Source organism: Eucyclogobius newberryi, unplaced genomic scaffold (genome assembly GCF_026437365.1).
Source record: "Eucyclogobius newberryi isolate DKJ021-1_F unplaced genomic scaffold, fEucNew1.0.hap1 SCAF_5, whole genome shotgun sequence".
Lineage (NCBI taxonomy): Eukaryota > Metazoa > Chordata > Actinopteri > Gobiiformes > Gobiidae > Eucyclogobius > Eucyclogobius newberryi.
In genome coordinates this window covers 16,203,975-16,231,412 of record NW_027316167.1, presented here as the reverse complement: position 1 = coordinate 16,231,412, position 27,438 = coordinate 16,203,975, and the positions used below count along the sequence as shown (strand labels likewise).

Here is a 27,438-nt window from a genome sequence, read left to right as displayed (position 1 = left end):
AGCACCCGCGCACGCACCCGCCCCGCTCCTCGCACGCACCCGCGTACTCCGCGCACGCACTCGCCACCTAATGTTGGCCTAATGCTCGTTGCAGTTTTTTAACATTTCAAAACAATTACTGCCACAACGATGTATTGAAGCTTCAAAGCAACAAAAAGACGAAATGTAGGTTCCCCCCCAAATCATGGGTTCGATTCCTGGGCCAGTCTAACATCACATGATTTCTCTGAGCGAGATCTACATGTACATGTGGGATCTCTTTGGGTTCTCTGGCTTCCTCCCGCACTCCAAAGACTGGTAAAGAGGTCACATTGGCAACTGTAAATTGCCCAGAGCGAATGAATGTGAGAGTGAGTGTCTGTGTCTCTGTGTAAACCGTACGATGTGCTGGTCCCTGTCCCCGCCTAAGGCCCAAAGTCACTGGGATAGGCTCCAGTCACCACGACCCCTAAAGGGAACAATCTGTAGAAAATGATTCAGATCTTTCATACATTTGGTGGATGGAAACTGAAAAACACAAAGGCTTAAAATGATTGCATCAGATCAGGGTATAATTGACTCTAACAGATTCCTTTTCATCTGATCCTTAGAATCCTCAAATTATCTCACAATAATTGGTTTAATTACTCAGTATTTGTAAAGCTAAGAGATTATGCTCCCTAAACGTCTGAATCTGCCTCACAAGGTCAAAGTCTTCTTTAAAAAAGTGCTTGTTCCACGAAGTTTCACAGTTAAACTCCATTAGCCTTTCTTATTTGTTTCTCATTAAGAGCTGAAGGAAATTATACAAGTAGCTCGAAGCAGTGAAAGAGAAGTTTCTTTTAAACTTAACACACTTCATTAAAAGTTGCCTCACACACGACTGAAAATAAAACGCTACAGCACACTAAATCTGATGTAGGATACTTAGGGTTGTTTTGGAAGACTTTCAGTAACAGCTAGGTGTAGGTGCATATGTATATGTGTGTGTATGTATGTATGTGTGTGTGTGTGTGTGTATATATATATTTATATATACATATGACAGGATAATCTGGTACAGAACTCATGATGAGACAAAACGTTTTCTAGAGTCTGCTCCAAACATTGGCGTGTCAGTTTAAAAGCCCCAGAGCAATAACTGAGATCAGATCACAATGTATTTGAAATTTGCACTTTATAATATTTACAGTTTCATACTTGGAATGAAATGTGCATTTTATGGTACAAATATATATATATATCATATCCACACATACAAAAGAAGAAAAGTGCTACCATTTACCATTTACTGGGCAATACATTAGTTATTCTTGCTTGCTTCTTGTGTGACTCACTGGACGAGATCATGATAAATGTTTCAACAAAATGTAGCGCTCTAAGGAAAAAGAAGTCTAATGCTCAGACTCAAGAGATGACATCGGGACATTCACCCGATGCTAAAATGCTAAAAACAATGCTAGAACGTCCACGGCATTCTCCGCTCGCCCCTCCCCCCTCATGAAGCACGTCAGACAATGGGGCGGGGCTCACAGGGGGTCAGTCGTGATGTAGTGACGGAGCTTATGATCCAGCAGCGGCCGCAGGTCCAACCACAAAATTCAAATGTAGTGGCCACAGTTGAATCCAAAGAGGACAATGCAGGCACAGCTTCAGACCCAAAAGTCAGATTTTGCACTAAAATGACAAAATAAGGCCAGGGATTTTTATATGTATCTATTTTAGACCCATTTACACTGTAGTAGAAAAAAGCTTCAGTTGTAGTCATCTGGACTCAGTTAGAAAAAATAGACGTTTCGACTCTCATCCAAGAGTCATTGTCAATAAAGCCCTATGTAAAAAGAGCCCCCCCTAGTGCTATTTCTGTAGTCACATCATCACAGAGATGGAAAAACAAAATGCGAGTCAGGCCCAATCTGAGAAATGTGATTCATATTCCCTGTGAAAAGATAAAGCCCAGTCTCACTGAAACTAGTCTGAAACTTGCTGTGCTAAATGTCAGATCCTTATGTAACAAATCTCTCTTAATTAATAATTTTATTTCTTCTTATAATCTTGATTTTATGTTTTTAACTGAAACATGGCTTGACAAAAACACAGGAAATGCTCCACCCAACTTTAAGTTTGAATCTGAAACACGAGAAAACAAAAAAGGGGGTGGAGTCTGTGCTGTCTTTAGAGATGAAATAATTACCCGCAGGTTGTCTTTTGGGGTGTTTTCATCATTTGAGTATGTATCCTTTAAAATGGAGCTAAAACGGTCTCCATCCATTCTCTTCATTGTTTTATACAAGCCTCCCCAGCACTGCCAAAGTTTTATTGATGATTTTACTGAGATGCTTTCAGTCGTATGCACAGACTTTGATGGTTTGGTCATTACAGGTGATTTCAATGTGCATGTTGATAATATTTGTGACAGAAACGCTAAAGAGCTTGATGCTGTCCTTGAAACCTTCAGTCTTACTCAGCATGTGAGAGGCCCCACCCACAGCAAAGGACACACTCTAGATCTCATAATTACAAAGGGGGTAAATATTTCAAATGTTAATGTGATCGATGTTGCTCTGTCTGATCATTTCTGTGTCTTCTTTAACCTGTCTGTTTCTCCCAAACCTCCGGTTGGTCCTGCAGTTGTTCAGAGGAGACACATAAGTGATGGCACAGGTGCACTGTTTATGGAAATGATAAACTTTGAAAATGTCTCATGTTCTAATGTAAATGATTTGTTGAACTGTGTTACATCTAGTGTTTTGAATGTTCTGGACACCATCGCCCCTATAAAGGCTAAAATGGTTAAAAATAAGCAGAAGGCGCCGTGGAGAAATGATGATTCGGTCAGGGCACAGAAAAGGGAGTGCCGCAGGGCCGAACGGAAATGGCGCAAGTCAAAGCTCCAGGTTCAAAAAGAGTTTTACAAAGAAAAGCTGAACATGTACAACCTAATCTTATGTAGAACTAGGGAAAGATATTTTTCTGAAATAATTGGAAGCTGCAGTAACAACTCGCGTGTCCTGTTTGCCACAGTAAACAGATTAACAAACCCTCCAGCTCAGCTGCCGTTAGAACTCATTTCCACATCCAAGTGTAATGAGTTTGCATTATTCTTTAATGACAAAGTTCAGGGCATTAAAAATGCTATAAATCCCACAATGCAAAAAATTACCCTAAAACCACCAAGACACTTAGAGTTAACTCACTTTGCACCAGTAACTGACAAAACTGTCCATGAGATCATCACCAGTCTGAGTTCATCTGTATGCTGCCTTGATGTGTTACCCACCAGATTTCTAAAGTCTGTGCTGAACAGTTTGTTAGCACCATTCACTCACATAGTTAACATGTCGCTTCAATCTGGAACATTCCCAATGTCTTTGAAAACTGCGGTCATAAAGCCTCTCCTAAAGAAGAGCAGTCTTGATGCCGCAGTACTGAGTCATTACCGGCCCATCTCTAATCTGCCATTTTGGGGCAAAGTCCTTGAAAAGGTTGTTTACCAACAGCTCACAGATTTCCTCTTAATAAACAACTCATTTGATGTTTTTCAGTCAGGTTTTAGACCTCATCACATCACTGAGACTGCTCTTGTCAAGGTGACAAATGACATCCGCCTGAACACTGACACGGGCAAAGCCTCAGTCTTAATTCTGTTAGATCTGAGTGCTACTTTTGACACTGTCGATCATGGGATCCTCTTACAGAGACTAGAGGACTGGGTGGGCATCACTGGCACTGCCCTAAACTGGTTAAGGTCCTATCTGGAAGACAGGATGTACTTTGTTGAAATTGGTAGCTGTGTCTCAGACCACATGACCCTGACCTGTGGAGTGCCCCAAGGGTCAGTCCTGGGTCCCCTTCTGTTCAACCTCTACATGCTGCCGTTGGGTCAGTTGATACGCAGTGAAAATGTGTCCTATCACAATTATGCAGACGACACTCAGATCTATGTTTCACTATCGGCAGGTGACTATGGACCAGTAGATTCACTCTGTCACTGCATCCAACAGATCAGTGTGTGGATGCAAAACAACTTTCTCCAGCTGAACTCAGAAAAGACTGAAATAATCGTTTTTGGCCCACAGAAACAAAGAGAAAGTGTTAGCGGTCACCTCCAGAGTCTCGCTCTAAAACCTACAAACCAAATTAGAAATCTGGGGGTAATAATGGACTCAGACTTGAACTTTAATAGCCACGTCAAATCAATAACATCAGCAGCTTTTTACCATCTAAAAAACATTGCCAAAATCAAAAATATAGTGTCAAAACCAGATTTAGAGAGACTTATCCATGCGTTTGTCTCCAGTAGATTAGACTACTGTAACGGCCTGCTCACTGGCCTCTCCAAACGAGCTGTAAAACAGCTGCAGTACATCCAGAACGCTGCTGCTCGGGTCCTGACCAGAACCAGGAAGTATGAGCACATTAGTCCTGTTCTCAGGTCTCTGCACTGGCTCCCTGTGGCTCAGAGAATAGACTTTAAAGCAGTTCTGCTTGTGTACAAGTCTCTCCATGGCCTAGCACCAAAGTACATCTTGGATATGTTAGTGCCATATGAACCATCTCGGACTCTGAGGACCTCAGGGACCGGCCTCCTGCTGGTGCCCAGAGTCAGGACAAAACATGGGGAATCTGCGTTTCAGTTTTATGCAGCTAAAATCTGGAACAGTCTTCCTGAAGATGTGAGACAGGCTTCTACGCTGACAATGTTCAAATCTAAGCTAAAAACAGTTTTGTTTAGCTGCGCATATGACTGAAAGGATTTTTTCTTTGCACTCTTTTCTTTTGTTTGTGATTTTATTAGTTTAGAAAATCAGTTGGATTGATAATTTTTAATTTAGTTAATTTTATTGTAGTTAATTTTTATCTTTGCACTCTTCTCTTTTGTTTGTGATTTTATTAGTTTAGAAAATCAGTTGGATTGATAATTTTTAATTTAGTTAATTTTATTGTATTTCTGTAATTTCTTTGTGATTTGAATGCATTTTTCCTGCTGTGTGAAGCACTTTGAATTGCCTTGTGTATGAAATGTGCTCTACAAATAAACTTGCCTTGCCTTGCCTAAAAGAATTTAGATCGAGAACTCCGATATTAATACTGTTCTGTGGTAAGACCCGCCCATTGGGCGGAGCCTTCCTGAAGTAGAAAGAGTTGTTTGTTTCAACATAAACTCCCCCCTTGTATCTACCGAGCTAGCCTATTCAGAATTTTAATGGGCTATTAGAATCCTCTTTGTCTTTGTGAGACCCTGGCTCAACCACCCTGAGTACCTGATTAGCATCTAAATGTCCTGGTCCTGGTCTTCTGGCCGAAACCTCATGCGGGTTCAGAAGGGGTTCAGTCCCTTTTTTTAAATTAGTATCTAGTTCTGACACCAGTTTAGTGCCTGGGCTTCAATATTTTTTGACAACATAAACCTAATCCGCAGTAATAAGATGATTCAACTGAAGTGGAAGGACAAAACACGTCAACACACATAAGTCCTGACAGAAAGAGTCATCTCTCTTTTTGTCCTCCCTCTTTCCCCTCTCACACTCTCTCCATCTCCTTCACTCTCTCTCCGTCTCTCTGGGGGTTATGATATAGATTTATGTGCTGTGACACGCTGTAGATGGTGCGAATTAGACAGGCGGGCGAGCCAGCACCAGGTCAACAGATTTGGCCCGGCCTTGAGCCTTCAGTCTCCAAGAATAAAACCAGAGACACAAATGGCACACGAGGAGCACGCTGTGGAGGATTCGCTCTGCACAGCCCCCTGCAGGCTGCACCACTGCTATTTCTGAACTACAGAAGAGATAGTACTGTTGGTGCTAAGAAACCGTAATTTCATCACCACTATATAAACTGTAAAAACTTTCTGCACAACTCTCTGCTGTGAGTTGCCACAAAGTGAACATTTGCGCTATAATGTTGAATCTACAGTAATATTATAGGCATGATTGAGCTTTTTGATGATTGTTTATGCTAAAAACTTAAAATCACTGTTTTCAAAAGCCTAGATTACAACATTGTTCAGTTTTACTAGCTCTGATGATGAAAGGATGGATATTTTGTTACTTCAGGCAGCTATAGTTCTGGTCCTGTCACTCACCTGTCACTCACTCAGAATAAGACTTGTTCATAGTTTAGAGTGAAAAAAGTGACAAAACCTTAGGATCGTTGCATTTACAATTAAAAATGAAATATTCCATCTTCTAAAGGAGGGGTTACTTATACATGTTTATAAATACAGTTTGTCCCTCATAAAGTATAATGTAAAAGCAGCTTTTTGTGTCAAAATGATACCGCTGTGCACTGTCTGCATCTAATAATGAAGTATTTTATCAATCATAAACCTGAAAACAAAACAAAAAATAAAAGCATGCCTGGAATTGAGCATTGGCAGTCCAAACCAGCTTGATTTTGCTGTCCGGAAATGTCATTCAAAAAGCTGCGCACGTACCCGCAAAATCATGCATGCGAATACTAGAAATGGTTTACATGAGCTAGAAATAAGTGCATGTGGAAGATTGAACAACACATTTCACTAAAACGTAGGGAGCATGATTAGTTTTTAGTATTTCCTACAAAATGTTACCCAGTTGTTACCCCCACGAGCAGCAGATGTCATGGGATTGTTAAGTGTGACATCGCAGATCCAAATGTTCAAAGTTCCATTGTCTGAGCCGGATTAATTTAAGACGTATGATGGTTTATGGTATGAAGTTTATGCTGCTTTATACAAAACCCTGGAGCGAGTTCGAATCAAAATGCCGTTATAACAAACTGGGCTGGACCTGGAAGAGACATCATCACTTAACAATGCCATAGGTGGAGGTAATTCTACAACTGTTACCTAGCAACTATACTGTAACGCACACGCACACAAAAATCCTTATAAATTACACAATAGAAATGATTTGACAATAATAATTTCTGATAACACCTATGTTTTGTTAAATCATTGTTTAAACTTTCAGATAAATGTGTCAGTTGCTGTAAATTGTTTCTTTTTATTGAACGTCGCTTATTGATGACACAAATTCTGTTTGGGAACACACACAAAAAATACTTCTTCACAAACTACAACTTGATTAACGTGAAACTAAGATGAATACTGACCACATGTAGCATCCCACCAAATTAAGTAATGATAGGAAAAGCATGAGCACACTTTAGATCCGTAACTCCTTATTTGAGCCCAGTTTACACGCTTGCAGCACCCCCTACAGGCCGCCCTTCTGCCATTATACAGTCCCAGCAGAAGAACACAGTGTCATAACCAGTTCTAATGTGATTACAGGGATGTAAACAGCGCTGAGAGGAGCCGGACCTGCAGAGAGGATGCAGCCACAGAGGAGGGCCACATTGATTTTTGATAAAGAGTAGAAACATACTTTTGGTAAATGGTAAATAAGAGTCCGCATAAACCTAGACAAATGGCTTTATAAATGTGTAAGGATTGATTTTGTGTTTTTCGAAGGGCGTCAACTGCTTTCTGGAGTCAAGACTTGTTTTCTATCAGCAGCCATAATTTGAGACATGAGATAGATTAATTTAGACTTTATGAATAATATTGAGGAAAAGTGAAATGCTTTGAACGTCTCAAGTATAACTCAATAGACAGTATAAACCCCTGCTTAAGTGTGCCCTTCTTATCTCCCTAATTTCCTGTAAGTTTTACATCTTCATCATTCCAATAAAAATCTAAAGGGAAAATCCTGGATATTTTAACTGTATACAAGCATATCTCTCTTCTATAACCCATCAGAAAGTGTTTAACTAAGGTTCACCAGCAACTTTTTGCATTTCCCATTAAGACACAGGTCTAAGTGTGCCTTGTAACGTATTTATTTTGTACTTAAGTCCTTATCCAATTTGTCCCAGGCCCCGAGAGCACACCTGTTGTTCCCTGTTCTGCTCCATATTCAGTTGACGCCTTAAGGAGGAGTCGGTTTTAACAAAGTGAGAATCATAATGTCAAGTGGCATGTTTTATAATTGCTGCCAATTTCCAACAAAATAAATCTCAATCACTTCACGTAGAAAAAGGCTTACAAACCCCATGAGCCACTTCTCACAACAGAAGCCAGATAAACCTGTGAGGAAAACCTGCCTTTTTCGTGCTTGGAAGCTTGAGGTATTTCACTACAACATTTCTTATTCTACTAATCTCCTTTCTTTCGTTTTTCTCTTCAGCAACGCAACAGCAAATCACCAGCCTAAAGCATACAGGGATTTGCAAAAGGGTTTGAGATTATTATTTTTTTCTTACTAAACCAGATGCCCTTCCAGTTGCATTTATATGCGCTTGGGGCTAATTGGGGCAGAGTCGAGCTGCCGAGTCCAATCTGGTCGTTACAAAGGCGAGTATCACAGTTTCCGCTGACAGAACAGGCGCACTTTTGGCCACTTGTCTAAGCTGGAAAAAACTAGACCTTACTACGACACTGATTGGCTGATGAAGGTGAGTCGAGTTACTTTGAGAGCTACGGCCAAAAACCTTAACCTCAGATTTGACCTGATTTCCCTGATTTAATGACATTCAAGATTTTTGATTGTCACTAAGGTTTTTTTCACACTAACAAAAGTAAGGTCGACGAAAAGGACCTTTCACTCCAAGAACAGTGCGATTGTGCCAGAGTGAGCGTGCCAGCCACATTCTGGTGGTTTTTATCGCACTGTGGTGTGAAAGCAGCCGACCTCGGGTCGACCTAAACGTAACCACGCCGTCAGCGTCACGATGACATGCTTGGAATTTGATCAAAACTACGCGTTAACTACGTATCTTTGTATAAATGGGTGCTGCAGAGCTTTCCGTTTGCAACTGGCGCCTGACGAGGGAACCTTACATCCCTTCTGCCTCTGAACGCAGCTCAAGCTTTGTCTCTGCGCCAACATCACGCGTCTCTCTCACATGTATTTACTGAAAGATAAGCACATACAGCATCGGGGACTAAGTGCGTGCGTAGCACAGTTCACTTGAAGCTTGTTGTCATGGAGATAAGTGCCCCGGTCAGCTGATCACGTCTCATGGGGTTCATGGTGCGGGGTTTGGGGAGAATGAGGAGCGGCACATGTGAATAGGACCGAAGCAAAAGTAAATTAAACAGAACAAAATCTAGAACGCACTAACTAAATGACCTATCACAGTCCTATATTTTCATTATTTCACTTTGATTATCAGTAAGGCTGCCACGATGAATCGACTAATCATAACTAGTCGACTGTAAAAGATAATTCTAGTCAATTTTGATAATCAAAATTTTCATTTCAAATTACCTGAACTATACAGACGCTAAAGACAATTTTATCACAAAGACATTGGAATTATTCATTCAAAATTTCAAAAGAAGGTTTGTTACGTTACATCTATGAACATTTGTCTATCCAATAACGTTGGGCATTCATTCAGTCATTCATTTTCTACCGCTTGTTCCCTTTCGGGGTCACGGGTGATTGGAGTGACTTTTGGGCCAACACAGAGACATAGACATTACAGACGACCATTCACTCTCACATTCATTCACTAGGGCCAATTTAGACTTCTTGGGGGGCAAGAGCGCAAACCGCCTTTGCCACTGTGCACCCATAACGTTGGGCAGTTTATTGCAAAAAATAATAATAAAAACAATTTAAAAAAAGAGGTCCAAACTAAATTTTGAAAGAGAAATGGAAATTTCAATGTTTTCAATTGTATTTTCCCTATCAGGCAGTGGCTTCAAGGTTATAGGAAAAAGATTATATCAACGTATCCATGAGTAAAATAAGAGACGCTGAGAGGAAAAGAAATATTGATTGATTGTAAAACATTGTTTTAGGGCAATAAAACATGTAATGCCACATTACAATCCAGATAGATTAGCAAAGAACTTGCATCCACAACCTCCTCAATACTTTATATACATAATGATATATGGTTGTCATGGAAGCTGATAGGATTTGACCCGGTGTCCAGTGAGGCTCACCTGATTAATGTGCTTGAGTTTGTCGATAATCTGGTTTATGACGGGGTCCACTTCCTTCACTTTCACCTCTGGGTTGGTGCTCTGAGCTTTGATGCCGCTGCCCACCACTCGAAGCGTGTAGCTGTGGAGACACAAGGACCACAAGGTCACAAAAACACTCATGTCTGGAGGCCGTTTGCGGACACAGGACGTGAAATACAGCGCCAGCGTGCTGGGAAAGCAAACTCAACAACTTATTTGTGCTGTTGAAGAATGATCAATTTCCCAAAGTAGCACGAGGAGATGGCGTGTAGTTCATTTGGAGACGAGCCCTGGGGGTGCGGGTGGATTTGTGGTTCACCGGTGCCATGTTTCACCTGCGTCGGCACATGCATGTTCACCAAACCGTATCCGAGCTGCTGCAGGCGGCAAATTATGTGTGCATTTTATGGAGAGCTCTATATACCACAAGTCATTATAGTTCCTCTTGGAAAATGGCAGTATCAACTCTTGTGTTGTGAGCTGAGTATTCAACTAATCATTTATGACACCATTTATCATGTGAAATTGCAGCCTTGATCCATGTGCTAAAGTAGTTCATTTTTTGCTTTACTGTAGCTAGAAAATTGGATTGAGAGCCCTTCAGGGCTTCTTAGCTTGAATGGGAGACAATAACTGGCAATGATAAGCAAATAAGTCCAAGCTTCTATATGGTATATTTAATGAAAGTATTGGATAAAAACCTCTGAAATGAAAAAAGTAAATTGGAAATAAAAGTATGTCAGCTGCCTGTCACTAAAGCAGTCAATGTTCTTTATGAGATACAAGGTCAAGAAGAGAATGCATGAATAATTAAGGAGAAGGAAGTACGGTGGCGTAATTTATTTAAAAGAAAAGGTGGGTGGCAAATTTTTCATACCCACCGACGTTTTATCCTCCTGTTAATTCTTTGTTAAGCGTGGCTATTTTTAGAGAAGTATATCATTTCGACAGTTCTCTTCACAGTTTCCTCTCTCATCTTTTCGCCCCTCTAGACTTTGCTCTGGCGGTTAGTTCCTTCTGCAAGGTTTCAGCTGTTCAAATATTAAAGACAACATTTAAAATCAGTGGACAAGAGCATGAGCCTAGCATACCTCCTGTGTTTTGGGAATGACCACTTTACGGCAGGGAATTGATTTGAGTGGACTTTTGAGCAGCTGTTGAATACTGTTAGAAATTACAAGCCTTGATTACAGCGTCACCGTAGTGCTTCTGTAAAAAACACGAGGACAGTTTGCACCACCGCCCCACTGTGGCATCGGGCATTCTAGTACTAACCAGGTACTAACCATCCAAGTACTAACCAGGCCACAACCATCCGCTGGACGACCCATGATTGTGCAGGAAACATTTTGTTGTTGTTTTTAGTGTTAGTTTTAGCAAGTTATCTACTTTATTTAGTTGACTACATGCCAGAATACAAACGTACATCATAAATAATTCAAAACGGCTTTACTTAAAGCACTATAACTACTTAAAGTTACAAAAGTTGAGAGACAGATATGTTAAAACACAGTTCACTCAAATCTAATTATACATTTTTATAACCTGTTCTATGGAAAAAGTGAACCAGGTTTACACATAAACAAAGATTATTATCACACTTGCCAAATAAAAATTTCTTGTTCATCGCTTATGTACTATAGTATTCCATGACTTATTAAACAGGTTAAAAATTTAATGCAGAAACTGAGCATAAAATTGGACTCCATCTGTCAGTCTTTTTAATCTTGGCACGGCTCTGACACACACCATGTATCACTTTAACTGCTGTGAATACAAAACAAAGGTAATAGTAACAAAATAAATGCGCTGTTCATATGATGCATGGCCGCAACTTGGAAACTTTTCATTTTACGACTAATCTTTGAGAAGAGTGTGCCGCTGTAATGTGAGTTATAATGTAGAGACAAATGAAGGGCTGTTATCAGAGGGTGAAAAGCAGCTGCTGCACACTGAGGCAAATCACAATCATAAATCAGAAACAACTACCACTACACCCTCCACGACCTGAACAAGAGCCGAGGATAAAAGTCTTCTCAAAGGTGTATAAATGAGCACTTGTCTAGTTATTACAAGCGTGTAAGATCATTCAAAACTCATTCAATCCGTTTTCTGGACTTGAGCAAAACAAATTTATGGTAATTCACTTGACTTTAAAGGACACGTGTTATGTAAATATTTATTTTAAATCCTGACAGTTATTCTTAGTTCTTGGAGCACTACTTTCACTGTTTTTGAACTATTGCTCTTAATAGAGTGCATTTTTTGGCTACTCTACCCAAATTTAAAACAATGTCATGAAAACATTTTTAAAAGAAAATGATGCCAAACATCAACAAGTTGGACCATTGTGAACAATTAAATGGGTAAATGTATTTAGGACAAAAATCAATCTACTGCAACTGAAGAGATTTATCAAATTTAAGACCAAGATCTAATTTAAGACAAACTTCGGACAGAGAATCATACTTGAGATTGCAAAGATGAAAAAATGACAGGACTAAGAGCATTTTTGTGTTGGCACTTGTACTTCCTACAGTTTATAATCCGATAGTCTGCTTAGAGTTATGAAGAGCTGCACCTCGTCCTGACCCTCTCCTCGCCTCGTCCTCCTCATGTACACTGTGATTAATAGCAGCTTTGCCAGATTAGATGTGAGCCATCTGTGCCACTTCCACCAGATGAATATGTGTCAGACCCCACACCCGCCGCTCCTCCAAACGCTGTGGAGACATTCAGCCAAAATAACAGCACAGACACATGCAGCTATTCTTAGGGGAATCATCTGTATTCAACATATATCATCAAAGTGGGAATCTAAAAAGGTGGAAAACTAGATTGCACTGCAAAAACAACAGCAAATGTATTGCACTTGGGATCATACTTATTTTTTGTGCACCCTACAAACAGAGAATTTGCAGTGAAATTCTGGAATTCCATTGTGTTTCTGAGAATAACACACAAAGTTCTTTCTCCTAACACAGTACGGGGCTTTTGTTATAGCAAAAAAGTGCTCTTACCGTAAATACCAACAGAAGACTAGTTCTCTGTGGTAAACCCAAATTACCCAAATTCCCAAAAGATGTTGTTTCAAACCATGTATTGTTGATATTTTGTGCAGTGATTGTGTAATTGCACCATAATAGAAAAATTTCTTAATCAATTCATCTATTTTGGTGCAGACCGGTCAGCCTCTTGCAGCTGTGGCTACAGAGGTATGAGAAATGAATGAATAATGCAATGTAAGGTATGCTGAGTATCATGAAAAGTTCTAAAATCAAAGAATGATTGCCGGTGTGAACGTCCTCTTAGTCTGGGCCAGTTCATCAGTTGAATTTGAGAGACAATGGAATAGCATTTTTATGGAGATAGACATTTTGGGTCGTCTTTCCACCTCAATGGCTTTGTGAAAGGCAGCCGACAGGCCTGAATTCATCAGGGAAAATATAATCTGTATTCATGCACACTCACACATAACGAACGCTATTCAGAATTCACGAGAAATATATAAAAGCAGTGTATTTCATTACCCCACCGGGATCCATAAGCGGAAACACCGCCAATGCAACGTGGCCCCGCCTCTCGAGCACTCTCAAGGGAATGTGGGGCTACAAAATAAGGGCCCAATGCTTAAAGGTGTCAAATAGAAGAATCATTGATCATAGTCCTCACATATTCTTCAGAGTAAAGCTTACAGTAACATCAAGCACAGGCGGCATGAGGATATCAAACAGCCGAGCAATCGCCGGGTCTCTGAGGAGCAGCATAATCTATAACCCGCTCTCGAAGCAACACGCGCTTTGCATCTCATCTCTGCCCAACAGCACACTTCACACAAAGATTGGAAATTTATATTATTTTAGCGTACTACTAGCAACTACAACGGCCAGCGACCCACCCCCCCACCACTAATTCAAGTACAGTGCATGTGAAAGTAAACGCAATCGAACAATCAACATTTGAGGGCTCTTTTGGGGATTGTTTCATCACTTGGAGACAAAGAAGGATTGGGATGTCAAAGTAATTTATTCTCTTCGTAGATAGAAAGCGGACTTCCTTAATCCACTGGAGCGTACTGTGGTTTTGGCACAAATATAAAAGAATGATGTAAGTTATTGTGGGGGATTTAGAATTCATTTGGATGCAATGAGTCACGCTGGATGTTTTGATAAAGGTCAAAGCAATATCGAATTCACAAAGATGTTGCATAACCTTTACTGTCTGTGAAGTTGTCTTTTTATTTAGAGTTTGAATTAGAACAAAAGCCAAACCATGTAGAGTCATCAGTGATTAAACAGAATAAATGTACACACGCGGATCATTATTCTATATCTTTGATGTTTTAAATTGCAATATTAACCTAAAACAAATGAATAAAAGAAACAAATTCGCTAAATTCATGTTTCGTCCTTTTTTGCCACATCGTCCACACCCAGCCTGACTCAAAGTTATGTATCTGCGTTCAGGTCTAGGCACCACATTTCCATAGCAGAAAAGTTGGCTGTTGAAGTTGCGTAGTATTTTCTTGTATTTATTTACTGTCTGACACAATGACAGTCAAATGCTGTATTTTTGCAGCGAATGCCTTCATCAGAGTGTGATAGAAACAGCAGGCTCTTGAGATGAAGGAGCTTACGTCGTCGTGCCCGCTGTTCATGGTCCACCACGTAAGCCAAAACAAACGAGGAGCGCCGTTTTGGAGGATGCGAGACACTACTCTGATCTGAGCAAAACCGAGGGACAGAGAAGCTCCACAAGAGTCCAATACTTCAACACAGGGACAGAGAATAATGCAGGCAAAACGATTCAACAAATCTGGAAGTATAGCAACGCTTGATATCAAGGAAACACTTACAGTCTATAATCTACTGAATTAAGAAAACAACAAGTTCAATCAAGAAAAGAAAAAAGCGTTAGTATTGGTTTGGATCTGCCATTAAATAAAGCCAAAACACACATTTTAACTACAGAGCATTTGAAGTTGATCAAGGGCTACACATGTGAGCAACACATTTAGCCACACAAGATTACTTAAGATTAGTTTAAGCCTTTTCATCCATTGTTTGGTGGAAGTCATGGTTCAAAGGAGAGAGAGCCTAATCCTGAATGTGTAGTTTGTTGGACAAAAAGGTTGTCTTCTGTAATTTACTTTTTCCAACAATCAGTGATAATAAAGACCCCTTTTTACCATGTGTTTGAGTGCGTTGACCTTCACTCTTAGTGCAGTTCTTTCAACGGACATCCATCACTTTTTTTTCTATCAAACAATCCTCCCACTTTGAAGTTATTGTGATGTTTTAGGTCATTGGAACTGACAGAGGATGTTGAGACCTGTATCAGTTGTTGTTGTTGTTAAGACCTGTGTATAAAGAAATATTGAATATTCAGGGAAAAATATCCATCTTTGGACCGTTAAACAGCAAACCCAACCAAAGAATTCTGACCTGTACCCGCTGTCACATGAGCCTATTACATCCCACTCAAACCCAGTCATTTAGTTTTTTTCTGTTGATATTGTGTATATTCCACAATAAATGTGCTGATAAACACATTTAATTATAGTGTTAACAAGGCCAAGTCCCCGACACGTTAGAGGTATTGTACACCTAATAATTACCTGAGGAAACACAAACAGGCTCAACACCAGAGGTTATCTAGAGGTGAAAAAGAAGAAAAAAATAACTTTGTGACAGGTTTAAATAGGTTATCATCTCTATGAGCGATTGTAGTGAGATTAGGATGAAAAGGGTGCTAGGTGCAGGTCTGTAACATGGCGAATCTATCGACAGTTGTCCTGAATGCTGCTGGCAAAGATTTCCCTTGTATTCATTTCTGTTCAGCTCCTGAGAAGCCAGAAGCTGTTGTTGTATTGACTTGGGCCACAGAGACTCAGTTGTTTGAACAAGGTGCCACAAGTAATTAATATAGAGAGCGGCTGGTTCAGTGTGTGTGATGTTGGGCTGGGAATTTGCAGTTTATTTGGTAAAATGGTATGACAGAATATCAATGGCAATATCAGAAATTATCCACATAATTCATTGGAGATTGGATGGATAAACTGTTCATATTGTTGTAATCATCTGTTGTATCAAGCAATGTCTTCAAAATATGTTTATTCATCAAGCATTCTATGTACATGTACATTTTTATTTCCATTGACACCAAATAAGAAATGCTTGAGCTCAATATATATCAATATATTTTAGCACACAACACATTTCTTCTCAGCCTCTTAAGTAAAAATCGTGGAGGTTTTTTACAGTCTTTATACAGTATTTATTGTTTTTCCAGTGCATGGTCATCTCCATAAATTGACACACATGCAGACAGTGTGCAAAAATACAACATAAAGCAGTCTATGACTAACGGTTCTAACAGTTAAAGGTCAAACTGATGTATGAAGTATGATTAGTTCTCTGAAATAACAGCATCATATTCAGCAGCACCCATTTCAATGAATGTTTGAAGCTTCAATGCGCCATATTGGGTTGGATTTATAGATCATTTCATGGGTTTGGTGTTTTGAAATTAGTTAGTGTTCACTTGCTTCAATGGGCTTCAATTATCCAAATGAATGAATGAATATAAATAAAAAAGATAGCAAGGAAAGAGAGAAAGGAAGAGAAAAGGAGATACATTTTCTTATGTGTGACTATCTGAGCCTTGTCAAAGAACTTTCTGTTGCCTGCTGGGACAGACAACAACATTTACCAATAACTAATCTATTTATCCGGATAGCGTTTCATGATCTAAGTCACTCACATATGTTTTCAGGCGCACACTACACGCCACTCTTTGACGCACTCATGTATTCCTCGCAGGTTTCGCACAGACAAGTGGCAGCACATGGTCCGGTTACGTCCGTGCACAAAATGTCACCTCGCTCACATGTGCACAAACCCATCGTTTGCCTCATAAAGGGTGTATTAAGCACTGCATCACGTGCAACCAGCTAACGGCAAATAGATTCCTGAAGTCCTCAAACAGTGATGGAGCTTTATCACACCTCTTAAATATTTGAGTTTTACGGCGGTAATAAGGACAAATGGAAAAGTTGGCTATCGAGGAGGTACAATGGCCTCATAAAAGCAGATGGTCACAGAAAAGGGGGATTTTAGAGGCGCCAATATCCCGTAAGAGCGATAATACGGGGGAATTAACAGATGCGGTGAGTGGAGGGCAGACAATAAAAGGCTCATTAGGCATTTTATGTTATCACTGACCATCCGGCTGGTGTCCAAAATAATCTGCTGCTATATTTTCTATACAATGAACACGTCGTTTGTATGTTATCTCCTTCAGAAAAAAATAATTGACGACATTATCTCACTCGCTCTCGGCTTGTTAAAAGGGACAGCTGGTTTCTATAGTGACCTTGTAGATGGGAAACGGCTTGGGTTTCCATGCAGTTATCGTCGCCATGGATTTCAATTATTTTGTAGGGGATTTGATTTGAAGCTATCTTCGGTTCAAGAGTATGTTATGTACAACTTGATTCAACAAAGGTAGAGCCATTTGTTTGATTTTTCAGCATTAAAATGTGAATTGAACATCTGAAGTTAACACAAAATAACAATAACAACATTATTCTGTATTGAAGAGGATAAATAAATTACGTTGTTAGAACCTATATTCTTTTATTCTGTGTTTTAATTGTTTTTGTGAAGCACTTACTGATACAGAATGATTGCTTGATTTGCATATGAAAAGTTTTCATATTTTTCAACTTAATACTTGGATTGGTGGGATAGTACCTGTGGTGAATATTCAGCTTATCAGTTTACATCAGGTGTGTTGCAGTTTGTGGAGAAAAACATTTATTTTAATAAATAAATACAGTTTTGATCATTTTTCATTATGGTTGCTGGGTAAGAGCTATGGAAATACATACGTAACATCTTCCTGTGCTGACCATGGGAAGAAAAATTATACACTTTACCATAATTAAGTTGGATTTTTGTTGTTTTTTTATATAATCATGTTAATGTCAATCATGTTAACTACGCTTTAGTGAAATGAGTAGTCTAGCTTTTTTTGCACAAATTTTACTAATTATAAGCATGCTTTGCCTTTATGCCACTTTTGATGACGGTTCATTATTATCTTAGAACGAACAGCTTATTTAAATAGAACGTAAAATTGTTTGATAAGTAGCCGATTGAAGACCGTTTCTTACTGTCTTTAACGTGCAGCATGAACACGATGTTCAGCGTCGACCTCAGAAATAAAAATATTGTATTTTCCTGCATTTTGGACAGCTAGGTATAATGAAAAATATGAACCAAAAAAACCAAAAACATTTAAGTGGTTCATTACGAATTTATGAGCAGTGGTGTAAACAAGCATAAACAAACCAACAAGCAGAGTGAAACTGCCTCATTCCCCAGTTTTCAAAAAAAGGAAAGGCAGGCAAGGCCGCTGCTAAAAGTAAACACTTGAACGATGATTGGCCTTAACAACAAGATATGTGTTGCGCTGCCGTGGAAGTAAAGGAGTGCAAATAGACCATGATGACAGCATACAGGCCTGTTTAGCAATGTTTAAACAGAATATTAACATGTAATTCCAGCACACGGAGATCACACGTGTAACTATGGTCGAATGTGCAAACTCTCTCTCGCTCGTGAAGCTATTCGTGCTTTGAAGGGAAAAGAAGATGGTATAAAATATGCAAAGCACGCACAGAGGCAGCACGGCCACATCACAGCCAACATAAAACCACTGTGCGTCAATGTGTCATGGCAGATAACCGGCGACACACCAAATATAATGTAGGATTGTTTAAGAGTTGGAGTGACCACAGGCGAAATGTTGCAGCATGTTGCAGAAGTCGCTGCGTGAAAGTGACAAGCTGAGCAACATGACTTCGGCGACGGTGTTAAGTGCGACGGAGGCTTGAAAGAAGGCGGCTCATGGAGACGAAACGAGTTAGTGTCGTGTGCAAAGGTTGTCAATTTTATGGCAAATATACGCAACAGAATGTTCGGCTGTCATGAAAAACATAAAAACAAAATCTCAAAACATTGGGAAGATTTAATTGAGATTTTGACAGTCGATACAGGCTGCAGGCTGTAGTTTTAGAATGGTCTTAAAGTAATATTAGAACTGTGTACGTTTCTGTGTTTAAGATTCCAGTAAACTTCCTGCAGCACATGTATGCCAGGCTTCATGTGCAGCCGGCCGCAGTGTCGTGAATTCGATTCCCAGTTCCGACTATTTACGGCATGTCTTCCCTTCTCTCTCATCCCCATTTCATTCTCATCTGCACTGTCCAATAAAGCCTACGGGCCCCAAAAAAACGAAAGAGTTGCAAGTTGCTCAACATAATTGCATTGCCCTGGACCACAGCAAATATGCATTGCTCTAAAATAATACAATCAGACCCAACAAATGGCAATAACATTTATGAATCAGAAATTAAGATGTCTCTTCACATTCTTCATTATGGCGTTTTTCTCCATGGCAACAAGCAGGTTACAGAACCCTGCTCATAACAAGAATTATGAAGAAAAATACGTCTTTTAAGTATACTTTTCTTTAGGAATATAAACATCTGTAACTGAATAAACACTAGATAAAGAAGTTTAAAGCCAAACTGTTGAACATAGGCAAAGAATAACAAATACATGGAGACGAGCAGCAGAAACGTTACATAATGCACCTTTAACTTTAAACTCCAGATACTTATTTGTGTTATTTAAGACAGGAAACCACCACCTGGGAAAGATAATAAACTGTGGACACATTTAAAACTTAAAAAAGACTAAACACAGCAGGTGCTGGATCATTTGTGACAGAAAAAGTCCTATTACAATAAAGCTGTCAGGGCTGAAGACAGTTCACATGTGTCCTGAGTTTTCATGTTAAAAACAAAACAAAGTTGATATGCATGGATGATTAGTTTTGCTTCTTCAGTGCTGTCTCTGTCACTGTATCGTCCACAAACAGAAAAGTGGCCACATCTGCTTCTCCTCCAGCTCTTCTCTCTCACTCATTACAACTCCAATGCACTAAACAAGACGCTGGCAAAAGGGACGCGCTCTCACTGCCTAATCGCTGCTCTGATTCCGGTTTTGCATGTGTGCACTCTCAATCCAAATTTCTTTTCTCTTTGCTTTGCAGCAGATGATTTAGAGAGGAGAAGAAAGGGAAAACACAGAGCGGGTAATAGTGAGCCTCTTAGAGACTGGAAATCTCTCCGGGATGAGTGACAGATGCAGAACCAGGAAGCGGAGGGAGAGATTTGGGTGCTATTCAAAGCTTGGGCTCAGATTAACTGCAGTATGTCGCAAAATGGCAGACAGGGAGAGTCAGGGGGGGAAATGTGCCGCTACAGAAAGGCTTTTAAGACGAACAATGTCGGAATGTGTTTGACGCAGGGGAAAGAGGAAAACAGGAATAATATTACAGAGCTACTGTCAAAGGCCAAGATAAATGGTACATGTGGTTTCATCTGTCTAATTAACAAACGTCTTGATTCTAGTCTCAGAGATGTCATATAGATGCTGCATGTAACAGTGCAGCCTGATAAAGACAAGGAGCAGACAACAAGACACTAGACTGCATCCGGTAAGAGACAGTCGGGGGAATATCAGACGTGTTTGGACATCTACTACTTAGATCAGCGGAGAGTACAAGTCTTAATGTGAAAGTAAAAGGGCTGCAATGTGTGAAGTAAAAAAATCTACAATTCACGCTGCAGAGAGCAGATTCTCTGGAAGTAACACAGATCCCAGTTTGAAGGGAAAATCAATTGCTCCATGGAAATGAGAAGTTGCTTATCTATATATATATATATATGTTTACCAAGTGTGGTTATATATGCATATGAAAAGAGAAAAGTTTTGGTGCCAGAGCTCAATTACTAGAAACTCAATGCATAATCATTCAAGAAAAAATGCCTTGAGAGTGGATTGTCAAACAGAGTGATCTACAATGGTTCACAAAAAATAACTCAAAGAGTGACAGCAAAAATGAGCAGTTCAGCGGTGACAATAACTAGCTGAGGCTCCAACCCCAATTGTTTAACCAATGCAACCAACAATGAAGATAAGATGCATAATTGTTTCCAAGTGCTACCTGCACAAAAAGCCGTACCTAAAAATATGTCAGCAGAGTCTGCGTGACTTATTTTTAGGGGTATTGTATTTCCATAATCCTGACTCAACTCCAAGCCTTTGATCATTATTAATCCATATTTTTCACTAAACTGAGCCAGAACACACAAAGTACAGACACATGAAAAGCATTGTAAAGTTATTTTCGAGTGGGGTTTACACCCGTCATTTTAAGTAACAAGGAAGTGAAGGCAAGTGTGAAGTAACAATAAAATACGTGCGTTAGAACTGAATCGGTCCATCTTGCAAACGTGACCGTGAGTCCTTAAAAATAGATTAGAGATAGAATGGAGTTATAAAGTGTGATAATGGCTTTTGCAAAAATCGATTCATTATTTTAATGTTTTTATTTTGTCTGAATCAACTACAAATGTATGCCTTTTATACAATGACGTAACTGTAGCAGGGGTAATTCAAATGTTTTCTTGTAAATGTGTCAATTTTGTGTTCAAAATAGTAAGAGCCATGAGCAGCGCTATAGCATTGCCTGTTTGATCCACCACACTTTCACTTCCCTTTATGAAGCACACGCCCGAACATGAATACATGTGAATATAACGATGTGCCAAAGAGTTTATGACAGCTGGGAACTATAGATTTAAATATATACTTTCTCATTTTAACATTCGAAAATGAGGTACCCCAGGTTTAAATGCTATACAGTACTGGGATTTTTTGGGATTTTTTTCTAAAATGGCAGGGATTTTGTGCAGTGCATTCGAAAACTCCCAAGAAAAACGATCGGATGAGATAACACTTAACAACTAGAAGCATTCAAAAATGTAAACAATCAAAAGCTGAAGAGCGTTCAAACTGTTGAGAGAAGAACAGAGTGTAAAGATACGGTGCCAGTGCGAGGGGTTTGTTCAACATTTCTGTTTCATGTATATCTCTGATGTGTCTTCAGCAAAACTACTTGGTCTAAGTCAATTTTATAGCCGAGTGATCACGCGCTCCTCTGCCTCCACTCCGGGAGAGGCCTATCACTGTTTATGCTTCCTTATGGCATTACTCCACACCTGCAGCTCACCACAGAGAATAATGAAACTGCAATTGACTCCCATAACCCATATATGCCTTCTAATAGTGCAAATTCCCCCCGGCGCTACAACCCTCTCCACCCACCTTTCAATCAGGCTGAAGGTAAAATAGTTTGTTTTGTTTTAGCCTCCGGTTTAGAGCAATTAAAGACAACACCAACCACACACATGCATCATTCTCTATTCATTTTCCTCCCAGCTGTAGCGCAGTGTACAAAAAGCTTAAAACGACAAATGTATTCACTTATAGTGGGATGAGAAGTGATGAGCAGTAAACAAACAAGTGCGTTGTTGAGAGCAGGGAAAAGACTCGATGCACTGGCTTTTGGAGCTAATTTAGTATTAGCATATTCAACAAAACATTAACAAACAGCCGAGACTACATTGGATAGTGTGTGTTTATGAAACGGTGGCATAATTTGATGACGAGGGATTAATCCATCTATCTAAAACAAGAATTGGTTTGAGCTTTGAGCAGTTTCTGTATGGATTTGAGAGATGGTGCTTTATCTCCACTCGCAAAATAACCTTTTACGCACTATATACAAGACTATACACTGAATATTGTATAGCATCGATCAATAGGCTTTACAGCTCAAAAAACGCAATGTTTTGTGAGGTCTATACGTACAACACAGTGTATATTGCCTTTGACACTAAAGAAGCTTATGTGATTGTGCACAGACTTATCAGGTGTCATCCTCTGTGGCGTTGGTTTAATAAAATGTAGAAATAACAAGCCTTGGACTGGGCTGTGATCATTACGTCTCCTGATTTTACTAGAAGTCTCACCACTGGAGCGCCAATTAAAGATGGGTCAGTCCTTGGAGAAACTATTTACCAATGCAACGAGCTCCTGCTGCCGCACAGTGTCAAAGCAATTATAATGTCCAAACTAAGCCTCGAATTTCAAACCTGTCCATTTGAAAACGCACATAAAATCATTTATTTGTTGTATACATACTTGAACAATGAAATCGGGTTCAGCTTAAAATAAGAATCTGTTATGAAAGTTTATTTTGGCAGTATTCATTTGTACATTGATTCATCACCAACTCTAGAAGAGTGCTTCTGAAGAGTGCACACGCTTTTTTGCTCGCTCCGCTTGCTATCGCTGCTTTCCTTATTTATTTTGCTTTTTAATCAGTTTTTGTCTTCCAAACATTTTTGCTTTAGACTTTTTCAAGTAAACCAAGGATTTTAAGAACATTTTTCCAGTTTTAACGACATATCTGACGCCAGCGACATGTCCGGGAGAAGAAGGGAGAAAGACTGTGAACGCTGTCGGAAATATCAACAAGAAATTAATGAGCTGAAAACACGGATATTTGTTTTGGAATCTGAAAAAGTTCTTCTCGATACCATTCCTGTGTCAACCGACGGTAAGAAGAGCACACTTTTTACAAGAAAAACTGCTACTTTCAACCTAAACCGTAGTGACTCTGTGTCGTTTCCAAAACTGTCTAAAAACCAGAAAGACCAGGCTGTTTCTTGGAACAAACTTGGAGCAAAGCCTAAACGATACAAAGATAACGTGAAGTCACCTAAAATACAGCTCACCAACAGATTTTTACCACTTTCAGAGATGGAATTAAATGAAAAAAGGAAAGATGACGTGGCCAAAATACAGCGAGGAGGATCTGTGCCAGGAGCCAAGGTCACGCAGATTGTTTTAGTTGGGGACGGCGCGATAAGTCACGTGACGCATGAAAAGATAAACACACATTCTTTTCCAAGCGCCACTGTTTCTGAGATAACGTCACTCCTTCCAAATATTATGGCTAAGCATGGAGGAGCTAAACAGCTGATTGTGCACGTGGGTGCAGTGGACATGCGGCGGGAACAGACTGAAGTTTTGAAAAAAGACTTCTTGAAGTTATTCGAGGTGCTTGATAAAATGGAAATCAAAACATTCATAAGTGGACCTCTACCAAACATCGACAGGAGGATAAACAAGTTTAGCCGGCTTCTTCAGCTGAACACATGGCTGTCCAAAGAGTGTTCCCCGAGAGGACTACACTACATTGAGAACTTCTATCTATTCTGGAAACGAGAGGACCTGTTTAAGAGAAATGGCCCCCACCTATGCAGAGGTGGAGTGAGGATGCTGACAGAGAACCTGCTCCACGCTCTGAGGCATTGGACTGGGCCTGGACAGGGTCCTGAGCAGATAGTTAGAGAAGAGAGGAATGAGAGAAGAATTCCTGCTCCATCAGCCAGAGACCGAGCCAATGTTTCAACATCAAAAGCACCACAACCTCAGCCTCCACCAAAGGATTCATCAGCAGCTGCTCCACCAACACCAGCAAAGGATTCAGCTCCAGCTGCTCCACATTCACCTCCACCGCCTCCAGCAAAGGAACAATCTTCAAAGGCCTTGGACCCATCTGTGACAAGCCCAACAACATCCCTGTCATCGCCCCTGCTTTCACACCAGCCCTGGGTTCCCCCTGCAACATCTACTCCCACTAAAGATTCATCATTCTCCTTCTCATCTCCACTCTCACCCATGGGCCTTCCCAGCCATTTTGAAAGTCTGATCAAATCAGGCATTAAGATGGCTCCACTCGCGCCCAATATAGCAAGGGCTATGTCTTCCCTGCACAAGCCGACTACACCAACAAAAGCCCCACCACCCATCCCCCCTCGCCTCTCCAAACTCTCCTTGGCTACAAAAGCCCCACCACCCATCCAACCTCGCCTTTCACCTGGTATCTCCCATAGCTAGGATGCACTGGGTCTCAGCGTTGCCGGGACTTATTGTCACATTAAAAATCAAACCAACCCGAGGCCCTATGTAAAAAGAGCCCCCCCTAGTGCTATTTCTGTAGTCACATCATCACACAGATGGAAAAACAAAATGCGAGTCAGGCCCAATCTGAGAAATGTGATTCATATTCCCTGTGAAAAGATAAAGCCCAGTCCCACTGAAACTAGTCTGAAACTTGCTGTGCTAAATGTCAGATCCTTATGTAACAAATCTCTCTTAATTAATAATTTTATTTCTTCTTATAATCTTGATTTTATGTTTTTAACTGAAACATGGCTTGACAAAAACACAGGAAATGTAGTTCTGATAGAATCTGCTCCACCCAACTTTAAGTTTGAATCTGAAACACGAGAAAACAAAAAAGGGGGTGGAGTCTGTGCTGTCTTTAGAGATGAAATAATTATCCGCAGGTTGTCTTTTGGGGTGTTTTCATCATTTGAGTATGTATCCTTTAAAATGGAGCTAAAACGGTCTCCATCCATTCTCTTCATTGTTTTATACAAGCCTCCCCAGCACTGCCAAAGTTTTATTGATGATTTTACTGAGATGCTTTCAGTCATATGCACAGACTTTGATGGTTTGGTCATTACAGGTGATTTCAATGTGCATGTTGATAATATTTGTGACAGAAACGCTAAAGAGCTTAATGCTGTCCTTGAAACCTTCAGTCTTACTCAGCATGTGAGAGGCCCCACCCACAGCAAAGGACACACTCTAGATCTCATAATTACAAAGGGGGTAAATATTTCAAATGTTAATGTGATCGATGTTGCTCTGTCTGATCATTTCTGTGTCTTCTTTAACCTGTCTGTTTCTCCCAAACAGCCGGTTGGTCCTGCAGTTGTTCAGAGGAGACACATAAGTGATGGCACAGGTGCACTGTTTATGGAAATGATAAACTTTGAAAATGTCTCATGTTCTAATGTAAATGATTTGTTGAACTCTGTTACATCTAGTGTTTTGAATGTTCTGGACACCATCGCCCCTATAAAGGCTAAAATGGTTAAAAATAAGCAGAAGGCGCCGTGGAGAAATGACGATTCGGTCAGGGCACAGAAAAGGGAGTGCCGTAGGGCCGAACAGAAATGGCGCAAGTCAAAGCTCCAGGTTCAAAAAGAGTTTTACAAAGAAAAGCTGAACATGTACAACCTAATCTTATGTAGAACTAGGGAAAGATATTTTTCTGAAATAATTGGAAGCTGCAGTAACAACTCGCGTGTCCTGTTTGCCACAGTAAACAGATTAACAAACCCTCCAGCTCAGCTGCCGTTAGAACTCATTTCCACATCCAAGTGTAATGAGTTTGCATTATTCTTTAATGACAAAGTTCAGGGCATTAAAAATGCTATAAATCCCACAATGCAAAAATTACCCTAAAACCACCAAGACACTTAGAGCTAACTCACTTTGCACCAGTAACTGACAAAACTGTCCATGAGATCATCACCAGTCTGAGTTCATCTGCATGCTGCCTTGATGTGTTACCCACCAGATTTCTAAAGTCTGTGCTGAACAGTTTGTTAGCACCATTCACTCACATAGTTAACATGTCGCTTCAATCTGGAACAATGTCTTTGAAAACTGCGGTCATAAAGCCTCTCCTAAAGAAGAGCAGTCTTGATGCCGCAGTACTGAGTCATTACCGGCCCATCTCTAATCTGCCATTTTGGGGCAAAGTCCTTGAAAAGGTTGTTTACCAACAGCTCACAGATTTCCTCTTAATAAACAACTCATTTGATGTTTTTCAGTCAGGTTTTAGACCTCATCACAGCACTGAGACTGCTCTTGTCAAGGTGACAAATGACATCCGCCTGAACACTGACACGGGCAAAGCCTCAGTCTTAATTCTGTTAGATCTGAGTGCTGCTTTTGACACTGTCGATCATGGGATCCTCTTACAGAGACTAGAGGACTGGGTGGGCATCACTGGCACTGCCCTAAACTGGTTAAGGTCCTATCTGGAAGACAGGAAGTACTTTGTTGAAATTGGTAGCTGTGTCTCAGACCACATGACCCTGACCTGTGGAGTGCCCCAAGGGTCAGTCCTGGGTCCCCTTCTGTTCAACCTCTACATGCTGCCGTTGGGTCAGTTGATACGCAGTGAAAATGTGTCCTATCACAATTATGCAGACGACACTCAGATCTATGTTTCACTATCGGCAGGTGACTATGGACCAGTAGATTCACTCTGTCACTGCATCCAACAGATCAGTGTGTGGATGCAAAACAACTTTCTCCAGCTGAACTTAGACAAGACTGAAATAATCGTTTTTGGCCCACAGAAACAGAGAGAAAGTGTTAGCGGTCACCTCCAGAGTCTCGCTCTAAAACCTACAAATCAAATTAGAAATCTGGGGGTAATAATGGACTCAGACTTGAACTTTAATAGCCACGTCAAATCAATAACATCAGCAGCTTTTTACCATCTAAAAAACATTGCCAAAATCAAAAATATAGTGTCAAAACCAGATTTAGAGAGACTTATCCATGCGTTTGTCTCCAGTAGATTAGACTACTGTAACTGCTCACTGGCCTCTCCAAACGAGCTGTAAAACAGCTGCAGTACATCCA

General features: G+C 40.2%; 1 protein-coding gene across 1 annotated transcript in view; it reads right to left on the bottom strand.

Annotated features, from left to right (window-relative positions):
* The window catches only part of gpc5a (glypican 5a), a 121,850-nt gene that overhangs the window by 22,030 nt on the left and 72,382 nt on the right, over window positions 1-27,438 (bottom strand). The window contains exon 7 of the mRNA XM_072464621.1: window positions 9,920-10,040. Within this exon, the coding sequence (XP_072320722.1) occupies window positions 9,920-10,040 (121 nt within the window). The remainder of the gene's footprint in view (window positions 1-9,919; window positions 10,041-27,438) is intronic.